Here is a 12,983-nt window from a genome sequence, read left to right as displayed (position 1 = left end):
TAATATATTGATATGATTAAATAGCGTTAGCACTGAATTTTGTCACTGCTGTAAATGTAAGACTTGCCTCATTATATGAAATAGAAGTGCATTCATGCAAAGAACGGAAATGGTCATGAAGCCAGATTGTGTTACACATTATTATGCACCACAGTCTAACTATCCCGTGACTTTAACTTGTGAAGGCAATAGCAATATTGGACACATGGCACTGCAGATTTCAAGTATCTTGATAAATGCAACTGCAGTAATAATGACAAATTGGAGACTAGTAACCTTATTATTCTTAGATTCTAAACACTTCTAAAAGGCTTCTTATATCAAATTTCAGAAAAAAGTATTGCAAACTGTCTTTTACCCCCAATTATCCTACTTCATCCCCTCTATGTAAACCTTTTACCATTGAACTACCCAGAAAATGGCCTGATAAATTTGATTAGTTTCTCTACAATGTCAATGTGAACTGTTTTTCTTATTATTTTGCTTAACTACTGCATAGCCAGACAGAAATAATATATATAAATCACTTTTCAAACTGACACTGACTCTGATTTTATTCCTCTTTTGACATTTAGGCGGAAAAAAAAATCTGTAATGCAGTTACAAATTCAAATATTTTGAATCTTTGGAAATGCAAATACCATTAAGAAAACCCCAAGACTTTAAAATTAAGACCTTGAATCCAAAAAGGATTCAGATCAAGCGTTGCACTGCTTGTAATTCTTCTTCAGGCCCTTTATGACTGCGTCACTAGGTAAAACAAGTTCACAGTTTTTCTATGAAAAGTAAACACCAGCAATTTATTTTGTTCTCATTGTTGCGAGTTAAAAGCAAGTTCCCAGACTTTGAATTGATTAAATTCTAAATGTGCTCCATATACCTGTTTTGTGTATTTTCTGTTACACGGTCCTTAATTTTTCATTTGGTATCAAGACTAAAAGGGGAGCATGGTGGCACAGTGAACAGTACTGCAGCCTTGCAGCACTGGGGCCTTGGGTTCAATTCTTCGGGGTGCTATCTGCATTGAGTCTGTAAGGTCTCCCTGCGTTCAAGTGGCTTTCCTTCAGGTGCTCTAGGTTCCTCCCTTGCTCCGAAGACACACTGGCATGTTAATTGGCTTCTGGGAAAATTGGCCCTAGTGCGAGTGTGGACTTGCATCCTGCCCAAGGTATATTCCCCCCCGTTGCTTGCCAGGATAGACTCTGGCACTCAAATGACCCTGAACCAAATGCAGCAGTTAGAAAAGGGATACCTGTACATTGGTTCAGGGAGGTTATGTGGGTGGTTTTAAAGTATAAAAATATTTTGCTAAAATAATGAGTCCACTCAAATTTAACATCAATAGTGGGTGTTACTAGCACATCTTGAGGGTGTAGCATTTCATTGCTATATATAACTAAGTACTATAACTATTCATAATTTCAGCATGATCTGAATTATAGAAAACAGAACAGAAACAAGGCTAATGTGTCAAGGTGGGCGTTTAGTGCAATCGCTGGACACATTTTACTTCAGCTAGTGCAAAACAAGTAACTGATGTCTACACATCTGAATACACTGGGAAATCGGATCACAGAGTCAAATAAAACAATCTCACAAGCAGAGCTGTGCAAGTATCTGCTTTTATTTTATTAAGAAACTAACAAAAAGTACACACTTCCTTCCAAAAAGAATTATAAAGCTTTTAGCAGATGCATTAGTAAAAAAAATCTATGAAGACATCCTTCATGAACTAGTACACATCCTCAGGATGAATGCAGAGGAAACAAAGCAGACATGAATCCTCTTTATAAAAAACAAAGAGCCCAATTTGTCATGTTTACTTTTGTGGTCACAAGATTATCTTGTAGAAATAAATGTAGGTCTATATTGCAGAGACCTACTTAGATCTATTTTTTAAAAATACTGTGTCGTAGCATACATACATACATATATATATATAATTTATCCATTATCAGAACCCTGGAAATACAGGGTTTAGAAAAAGAACTATACACTGGACAGGATGCCAGTCGATTACAGAGCAATTTAGAGCGACCAGTTAAGCTAATAAGCACGTCTTTGGGAAGTGGGAGGAAGCCTGAGTTCTTGGTGAAACCCCACTAAAACATATGGACAACTACATACAGTGTCTTGCAAAAGTATTCATGCAAGACTCTTCTGATGGAGTTCCATGCTGTTTAATTATAAATGATGTAATGCATTTTTAAGTTAATCTTTTTTACCAAATCCTGAATGGTCAATCACTTGGTAAATATAAGCAAAGAAATTTAAAACTAAATATGTTGATTACTTAAGTATTCAACCCTCTTGGGTCAATACTTGGTGGAAGCAACTTTAGCAGAGCTGGAATTATAAGTACATATAAGGTTTACCAAGTTGTTACCAAATGTGCACACCAGAATGGTGCGGTTTCAAACATTTTCCTGCGCAAAATTTCTCAAGTTGTCAATTTGGTTGGGGAACACAAATGGAAAACAAGATTTGCTATCATGATAAGTACTTTGGAAGAACCATTCAAGGACATTCACTTTCATCTTAAGCCAATGCAGCCTTGGCCTTCTGCACAGTACGAACTGCCAATTCTTCTTGCACAGATGATTCCTACTGCCACCTTGTCTTGGGTCTGACTCACCAATATCATCATCAGTTCTGTCCATCGGGTCCTTCTCCAGACAATCGCGGACAATATCTCGGCTCATTAGGGGATCGGAAGCCCGTTCAATATCTTCCTCATCATCATCCTCCTCGGAATCCACCGCTGTCTCGGGTAACCCACTCAGGTCCATGTCTCCAGCCTCACTCTCAGTGGCCTACAAGACAAAGTTTTCCAGAATTCAAGAAAAGAGAGACTGCTCACATTGGGCCATAAACAGATGTTAGCAAAATGAGCAGTCATCATTGTCAAACATGAATCCAACAATGCCATAATATACTAAAAAATATAGCAATTTTCAAATTCTTGTTTGTAAACAGCATAACATTTACTGACAAGGGCACACTAGAACTACTTTCTTACAATGAACAATTAAATGTTTATACAATAAGGGCTAACAATCTATGGTCTAAATATTCAAGTAAATGCATCATTTCTGAAAGCATCAAATCATTGGAATTCTAAATCCCAAATAATACCTGATATTAAATACAACACAAAAACATCAACAGTAACCAACTCAACACAGAGCTACTCTCTGAACATTTTCTTATTAAGGATGTGTTTAAAGACCATTATTATAAGAATTATAAACATCTTTAACCCCAAAATTGTACCTCAAGAATACATCTATCAGCTGAATCCAACCACAGCAGCATATCAGGATTAAACCAATAAAACGTTAACACTGCCACTGCATCATTACTTTACTGTGAAAGCACTCACGAGTAGCTACTACAATGGCAATTCCAGCATTTGGTACAGGTTATTTCCTAACCTGCGGGATTATCATACGGTAAGTATTAGTATTATGGTGTCCACTTATTCTTATCTTAAGCCACACTACCACCCTGCTGATGATATCTGATTGACACAACTGTTCAACAAAATCAGCAGCAAACAGATGGGGAAGAAGCATCAAGGCATTAAGTCCTGCTGAGACGGATAAAGGGAAAGTGGATTGGAGCAGTCTCCTGTGGGAGGAGGGCCCACATGGACATTGCCATAAAAAACTCCTGACATGAAGTGTCACTCCACATTAACCTGTTAATTTTTCCTTTGCCACTCTAGTAGGTTGGATTGCTTCATATTTTACTAATTTTCATTTTTTATTCCACATTCCTCCAAAGCCAGTACAAATGGTGCTGATTTCTTATCTCCACTTCAAATGCAACATTTGGAAATTTGACACTTTCAATGGAAAATACACAAATACTTTCTGTGGATAGAGCAAACAAAACCTTGCAGATTATCCCCCCTCATGCTTTATAAAAGAACTACAAGCTTTGCCTCATCACAAAGTAAAACCTCCCACAGTGATCTCTGCTGGCTTCTGCTGCCAGGAGTGTTTTTGAACTAAAATTTCCTGATTTACAAAAATGTATGCCCTGTATCTCTAAATGACAAGCAAAAAAACCCATAAATGATTCACCATTGTGTCTGACTCGTGACTCTAGCATAAGGTCTCACAAGCACTATGGGTTCTTCTGGGATTTCAAAGCATTATATATTAAAAATGGAATATGGGACTATTTAAGGAGAAAGAAGCAAGAAAGGAAACACTGCACTGTGTCAAACAACTTGAATCCCAGAATCCAGAATGTCTGGAGTCATGTCTGGCATTATCCTCAATGCACTGAGCCTGAATAATTTCCAAGGTTAGAGATATAGCCAGTCAGTTCTCTGACAGCATCGTCCTACCTGAAATACTGAAAGGACCATGGCATTAAAAATGACAACTGTTGGACAAATAGATACACTACGGCTCATTTTGAAATAGTTTAAAACGATTCTCTGCCAACATAATTTTAGAAGGAAGCGGATGCAAAACAAATGTTTTATTCCTAAATTTAATGCAATAATAACTATACTGTTATTCAGCAATTATTTCAAATACCATTAAGTCAACAAAGAAAAAAGAAAAATTAAGAAGGTAAAGATGAGTATTCTAATTAAGATTAAAGACGAAGATGAAGTGCAAGCTTTTAATAAAAAGGGGAAATTACTAAGAACTGGGGAAATACTATCTTTCTGCAAGATGCCTCTTATTGCAGTCCAATAATATATAAATAAAACCCATAGTGATTACATTTAAAAATAATGAACACAAGATAATTTTTATGGCCAAAAATTCAATTGTTGCAGCAGGTGTCAGGCATTAAATGACACTCTTGAAACCATAAAAAATGCATATTGTTTTTCTTTATTATTATTACACAATAAATACAAACTACCTAGACCGTAAAAATCAATTCCTACTGTTTAAAGTATCATTTGTAAAGTTATGGAATCAAGACCACAACAGTGACCAAAAATAGGTTTCACACCGACGGATGTTAAACAAAAAAAAAAGACAAACATTGTATATTTTATTATGCATCTTCCTCACCCTAAATGAGTTTACCTATCAATGTGCAATGCCTGTCACACAGAATAGAGCTGATAATTAATATTTCAACAGGGCTATTCTTGGATTAGTGCGTTAGCCATGTGAAGAACCACTTTCATGATTTATTCAAATATAAAATGGTCTGCCATTCTGCCGTCTTTTCCAGCCACGGAGAAGCCACAGCCGATAAATCTCACTGAAGAGCTAACAATAGAGCATTTTCAGTTGACAGGGCAAACACAACACTGATACAATTGCACCGATTTAGGTGGCATTTATCATCCGTCAACCTTTTTTAAGGGCAGATATTCGACAAAACTAAATTGTTACTTTTATTTTGGTCTGCAATAGACCTTGTATTACTGGAAGCAATCGGTTTCTTTATTAACATGCTTAAAAAACAAACAACAATTTAGTATAATAACATTGCAATGATAAAGGATATAATTCTACAACCACAATAGAAAAGGAAAATGCATCTTACCAAAATGTTAAAAGTTAATACTACATGTGTGTTTTTAAGTAGATAAAAATTAATATATGAAAGTTTTAAATAACATAGGACAATTTCAATTTTTTTTCCATGTTTAATAAAACAATAGGCCTAATCTAAGTTATACTTTCTCTATTAAATTTTTAAAGACAGAAGACTAATCTATTGACATGTTAGAAAGATGCCCCCTAATTGAAAGTGAAGTATTGATTTACCCTTTAATTTTAAGTGAAGCACTGATTTACTATTTAATTACAGATGTCAAGACTGGACCAAAGGCCTTCAAAATCTTTTTTTAACATGTAATGTTCACAGACCTTTGATTTACAGTATATATTTTCACTGATACAACTGCTGCCTAATTAAGGATGACCATTTTAAGCAATACTAGAATTCAGTACTAATTTAATTGTGCATGTTATGTCTAGCAATCATTGTAGCTCAGTAGACTCAGTTCTGTCCTGTTCCTGTGCTATTGTGGTGAACTTGGAGTTGATATTACTACTATATTATCTACTATTGCAGTCTGAATTTTAAAAGAAGAAATGTTTAAAAGCTTCCTATCCAGTGAGTCAGTCAACCCAGTGCTCATAGCCAAAGTGAACACATCAGGAGTAGCTGGGAAGGGAATCTCTTTCATCAGGCTTAAAGACCACTTGGATCCACTACGGATGTATTAATGAAAGACAAACAGATGGCCTTACATATAGTAACAAGCAGTGGGCAAATCAGAGCTTAAAGATTTAGCTCTTTACACAGCAAAAGTCAAACCACAAAGACACAAGCTCTTTCAAAAGAAATTCAATTACTTTTGATTAAAAGTTGATTTTAAATGTTTGATTAATTCAAAACATCAAAAAAGAGGAAATGGTGTTTCCCGAAACTAAAGTGTATTCTTTTAAACTACACTTTATTTAAACATATTGATATAATTCTGTATTTCCTAAAATCAAATAATACAAATCATTTTTGAATCCCATAAAACAGTATAGTTGCATCACAATTTACAAAATCCATTCAGTGAGTATAATCTCTACTGAGACAAAAAAGAGACAAATATTATTATTCATAGAAATTTTAAATATTCAACTGAAAGATAAATCAAAGTGCAGATTCACCTTATGATATAACAGTCTCTATCATGGATTAATCAGAAAACTGGTTGAGCCATGTGGATGATATGCCACCGGTTTGAACCAGGTCACGCCACTAGCCAGCTGTGACTGGGATTACACTTGCAATGGTGCACACCCCTGGGGTAGGACAGGCATTAACTGGCTGGGGATTTCCTGGCATTCGGCAAAACAGCCAGGAAAACCCTGCAAGCTTGCACTGACATCCAAAAACCACTCTGACAGGTGGGTGTGTCAGTGGAACACATCTGCAAATTCTCACTCTGCCCGTAAGTACAGGCTGCACGATGAATCTTTAACTGGAGATGCAAAAATGTAGTAAAAACTTGGCAATTCCAGCTAACAAACATCAAATAAAACACATTTTATGGTATACATAAGATAAATAAAAATACTTTGCTATTTCTTTTTAATTTTCAGCACTTGATAATTATATCTCCAACAATAATTTTGAATTATGGTTTTCAATCATAAATGTCATAGATGATAAACAAAATGTTTCCCAAACATGTTTGTCAAAGTGTGTAGTAAGGATTTCTGTTCATTTTATGTATGTTGCAAAAATCTATTTTTAACTGGGCCTCCACATTATATATTTTGGTAGCATAAATGGAATCTTTGGGAATTACTTTAACTACCCAAACAATTTTGTCTAAATTTCTATTTCTTGCAAAGACCAGAAAAAAGTTTCCATGGTGCTTTTAAAAAAAAAAGTCATAGTCTACAAAACTAATAGCCTGCTTACCTGGTAAATATCTGACAGGCTGCTGCTTCCCGAGTCGCTTGTAATGCTACATCCTGAGTGACTGGATGAAACGTGGGTCACCTGTGGATGAAGGCTGTCTGTGAGATGGAGCTTGGTGAAGTCTGCAGGAAGCTGCATAAAACAAAATGAGCAGTAAATACACGTTTGCTCACTGTAAACTAACATACACAAAGAAAGAAAACATCAGCACCACCACATGATTATGCACAACAGGATAAAAAAGCTTGTTTTATTAAAGTTAAGGAAAACTCTCATGTCTACAAACTACCCCTTCATAAAAAGATAATATAATGTGTAGAGAATCACTGACAAAGCATTAGTTGGTAGCAAATTAGAATTTACAGTACTTCCAAGTAGTTCAGATATGATAGTACCAAATTCCCTAGAAAAAACAGAGAGCTATGATTTAGGAGAATCTTGAACACACATGTTGAGAAGACAGTACAATACCTAACAAAGGAGATATTGATGGACAATGTTTAAGAATCTTCAACAGACAATACAAATAAACACCCACAGTATGACAAAAAGTTAACAAACAAGTCTGAGTACTTCTTGAGAAAATATGTTATGCTGAGATTAATCCAAAATCTGTTCCCAAAAGCAGAAATGTATATTTAATCCATGGTGAAAAGGACATTTAAATGTTTATTATTACTACTGCTGCAAGCATAGAACTGACTCACTTTTCATGCTTAAAGTAAACTACAATACAGAAGAAACCGAACCGTACTGTCAAGACACATTGTAAACGTATCAGATATATCATAGCTCCCTCTTTTTGAGAATACGTTTTTAACAAATGGCCAAGTCGAATGGGTGGGAAAATCATTCAGGGAGGCAGCTTGAGGTATGAGAACAAAATGATGGCCGTGCAACTGTCTTGGTACATACAAGAATGACAGTCTGTCAGATGTTAAAGGTACACTCTGTAGAATTATACCATGTTTGGAATTAACTGAACAATTAAACAACTGGGAATTAGCCTTACAGGCTACACAACATCGAAGAAAAAAGGTGGTCATACAAAACAACATGAGTTATGCAGTTATAAAGTTTATACAGTGCCCTCCCAAAGAATTTGGATAGCAGAGCCAGAACTATTATTTCTGTTTTTAAAATAAGCAAGTTGCATTTGTGATGGAGAAAGTAATTTAATACTTTATAATATACTTTTTATTAATGGATTATTCAATGGACGCATCCGGTAATACTCAAAGAAAAAACAGTATGGCAATCTGTTGAGTTCTCCATATTGCATATAATCATTTGCGATGCTTTGTCAAAACTCTGCTGCAGTCACTTCCAGCCTTGTTCTTTGGGTGCTCTACCTTAGTTTTTTTGTTAAATGCATGCTCAATTGGATTGATCACCTCATGATGAACTCAATGGCTGCACTTAGGATTGTTGCATGGCAAATCATTGACCAATATTCATGGAAGCATTTTCTTCTACATCAGAAGACAACGTTTCTATAAATTTCAGAATTCATCCTGCTGCTGCTATCGTTAGTTAGGCTAGGACAAATACCTTTGCTATGATGCACAAATGACAGTGTTCTATGCATCTGTGCATGCTTTTATTCCTCCACAGTTTAACCTTTTAATTACTTTGGTGAAGGTTTACCTTTGTTTCATTTGTCCATAAAACTTGAGAAAATTCTCATCTGTCTTTTCTGTTCTTGGTTATGACAAAAAAAACTTGACTGTTGCAGTATAGCCTTTGTATTTCTGCTGTCTCAGTCTTCCAAAACCTCTGTGATACCTTCACCCTGTACTCTGCAGGTTGTTGGCCTTTGCACCAACAGTTATTTTAGATTTGTCCTTGACAGCTCTGATCTTTTTTTTTATCACCACCTACAGATGTTTTTCTTAGGTGACCTTGGACAGGTATTATTAGTAATTATACTGTACCTGTGTTTTTTTCTCACCAGCTCTTCATTTTGGTATACCCATTTTCTGTGGAATGTCTGATTTAATTGTTCTTTTAAGATTCAAACTAGCACTTTTCTGTAATTCAATGTTCTAAGGTTCACATTTTTATTTAAACTTCTGCCTCCAAAAACTGTGATCAAAGCAACACAGTTTGCTATGTTCACATCCTTTTTTACAAGTACCTATTTACCCCAAAATGTACACCTGACCAATCTGAGACACCCGTCAGCCAATTGTCACAATGATTCTGCTCCTTCAAAATAAAATGGATCACCACTATTTAATTGTCCAATAAGGACTGAAAGAAATTATATTTATTATACGTCCTTAGTAAAAATCCCCATTTAGACTTCACCATCCTAATACTTTTGGAAGGCACTTTATACCTATCTTGATATATAAGAAACCTACCCGTAAAATGTTTTTGAGTTAATTGGTCAATGTATTTAGCATAGGTGTTGATAAAGTCAGGTTTCAATACAATCCCCATGAAGACTTTTTATTTCCAAGAAGATCCCCAAAGGATTTTAATACATGTAACAGGCATAAATTTAGGGGGAACTTGAGGAATCCTGAATCTAGAAGCCCAGAGCAGAATGTAAAGAAGAATAAACGTACAAATTCAATTCCTCATGTGTAGACATATTTGTAATGCTGTTCACATACATAATGAGCATCATAAAATATCATTCCACCTGCAAGCATGTTTTCAGAAAAATAATTTAAATGCATTTTGGATATTCAGCAAATGTTTCTGGTGTCATTTTGACAAATTAATTGCTCATGAAAACAATATATTTACAAGATCAGCCTGTTGGAGGCAAGACTAAATCAGCACGCAGTCATGTGCTGTCTGCTGTCTTCACACTGTAATTTCTAAACTGGCAAGACCTTACACGGTCTATTGGTCATGATCTGGAAGACCATTATTTGTGATATGGCACCAGATTCAACACATTTTCATCCAAGTGTGATAGCCTGGCCTCTGCCTCTGCCTGCTACAAAAATTAGTGATTGTAGGCATCCTGACTTTACACTACTACATTGATCAAGTCCTTAGATCTCACTTGCAACCTTCTTGCAGGCTCATCTGGAGGTGGAAACATTCCAGCAAATCAATGCACATCATCATGTTGCTCACATTATACTGGATTTCTTACAAGATGAGAATGTTAAAGCTATGTTTTCAATGCCATGAACACTACTAGCATGTGACTTTCACAAGCTAGTAAACAACCTTGTTGATAACAAATCAGCATAATGTATTTACTTATATCCATTCAATAAACAGTCAGTGCACCTACCATAAAAATATTTTTGGGACTTTGTAAATCTGCTAAATATTAAGTTTCTTTTTATTCGAGAATAAAACTGAAAAGGACATTCTAAAGCTTTCCCCCTGCATTCAATGCCATGCTGACAGCTCAAGGCAAGCTAGAGAAAGGATGGATATATGGGAATGTGCTACAGATGTAACCTCTTGTATGAGCCAAACAGGGAATCAATTAATAAAAGCTTTCTCATATTCCAAATTACACCTCATTGAATATTGTGCAGATTGCAAAAAATAATTTATGAAGAAGTCCATGATAGATATGCCCCCATATTTTCTGCACAGCAAAAAGAGACAACATTTGAAAATGCAAAAAAAAATTCTCCAGGGTCTTGAAACTTTCCACTGAAACACATCATAAAAAATAAAAAAAACACATATAGTAATGCATGTGAATTCAGGATACCATAGTCGGTATGCTTTGGAAGAAAAATAAAATAAATAAAGTTCGCATTTTTTATTACAGACTCAATTTTTTTTCCCCCAAAGGCGGTAATCTGAGTCATTCATATTGTTACCAGCGTCAAACGAATTAATTCTGAGGCCATATTAGTAATGCAACATCAAAACAACCTCAAGTATGAAATAGTAGCAGACACCTCTCCTCTGGACGGGATCTAGGAGAAAGAGTCCCTATGCAAACCAGGAGAGAGAACTCTGGCCCATCTTTCACCTGGCCCTTAAATAGCAGCAGGAAGGAGCCTGATGTTGCTGTCCCTCCTCCAATGCTAGGAGACAGGCTGTTTTGGTGTGCTGTAAAGCATTCTGTTCAACGTAAAACCAGTGATTACTGAACCCAATTAGCTTTTTTTAGCTTCCGATCCACATCATATCTTCCTCCCTGTAAGCCACACACAAAAGCATTACAATGCCATGTTTTGGTTTGAGTTTTTCAACAAAAATAAAACTGATCCTCCAGAGGAAGGCATTTGTGCAATCTCTAAAGAAAAATAAAATGACAATGAATAAATAAATTATATATAATCTCTATTTGAGCCAATTCTCTGGTATTTTAAAAGAATGAGAAATGAACACAGTTACAATAGAAGCAAATGACCTTGATCAAGAAAACCAGTAAACTGAAACATTAATTAGGACCTACACCAACACCTAGATCGTTAATGTGGATCCTAATATCTAAACAGCAACCTTAAACATGATTTAAAAATAGGCCACTGTCACTAATGTGGAAGTTACACTATTTAGGATAATCCTGTTGTCAGATAATAAAAAATATAATACTAAAGCTTCCAAGTATGAAAAAGATAATAGTTCATTTGACTTAACTTGTATGAGTACTGGAATAAAGAACAAGATAAAATTATGACATCAATCCACTGCAGAAGTACTAGGAAACAATCATACAGCGTACCTGCTAGAGATAAGTAGTCTTATTATTTGCAAAAGTTTTCAATGCTTACTTAAGATAATTACTTCAGTAACATGATAAATCTATATAGACTACTACAGTGATTTTATGAAAATTCATACTTGATTTATGTCTGCCACATTAAATTTGCCATCTAAGCAAGCTATTAAGATATTCAAAAGGCTGACATTTTTGTAGCTCCTCTATAATTAGGTTATATTATAATGGACATCCCACCATTTCTTATATATTCAGCTACTAAAACACTATGACGGTACCAGTATCTATGTCCAATTCATTTCAAATGGCAATGCAATTTAAATTTCCACATGTCAAAATGAATTTCAAGGTTTATACTATAGGAATTTTTGAAAAATGTGCAGCATGTGAAAGAGTTGTGCTCATTTTAAATCTATTATAACATTTTTTCTCAACAGTAAAAATATGGTATTGGTTGACAATTTATCATCATATGGATATATTTCAAGTAATTTACATCTTGCAAAGCAAGACCTAGTGTTCTGGCCATGTAAAATCTAATTTAGTTGGTGCAGGTGTTGAGAGGGTAACATGAGCACAATTTCTGATGTGGTAATTACTTAATAACCGCATTCTGCATATCATAAAGGCAGCTAATAGTTCTGTATTAGGTACACTGCTAGCCTGAAAATATTTATCTACAACATCTGAGGCCTAACATACTGGCTCAATATCCCTTATGTGGACGAAAATAATTTAAACATTAAAACAATTTCTTTGTAATATGTATAAGTAATACGGGCACATAATTTTGTCTATAAGATCAAAGTCCACTGAAAAGTTTATAATTACCACACACTTTCAATCTTACAATTATTTTCCCCAAGAGAAACTGGGAGACCATTTAAAAACATTTTCATCTTGCTTTTTA

General features: G+C 35.1%; 1 protein-coding gene across 16 annotated transcripts in view; it reads right to left on the bottom strand.

The window, feature by feature from the left end:
• Nucleotides 1–12,983, bottom strand: part of rapgef2b (Rap guanine nucleotide exchange factor 2b) — a 155,824-nt gene that overhangs the window by 30,896 nt on the left and 111,945 nt on the right. For all 16 annotated transcript variants that reach the window (XM_088633263.1, XM_088633269.1, XM_088633270.1 and 13 more), the window contains 2 exons: nucleotides 7,417–7,548; nucleotides 2,636–2,813 (listed from right to left, as the gene is read on the bottom strand). In XM_088633263.1, the coding sequence (XP_088489389.1) occupies nucleotides 2,636–2,813; nucleotides 7,417–7,548 (310 nt within the window). The remainder of the gene's footprint in view (nucleotides 1–2,635; nucleotides 2,814–7,416; nucleotides 7,549–12,983) is intronic.

Source organism: Lepisosteus platostomus, chromosome 1, assembly GCF_059453375.1.
Source record: "Lepisosteus platostomus isolate fLepPlt1 chromosome 1, fLepPlt1.hap1, whole genome shotgun sequence".
Lineage (NCBI taxonomy): Eukaryota > Metazoa > Chordata > Actinopteri > Semionotiformes > Lepisosteidae > Lepisosteus > Lepisosteus platostomus.
Note: the sequence above shows the minus strand (reverse complement) of the source record. Positions and strands in the feature narration are given on the sequence as shown.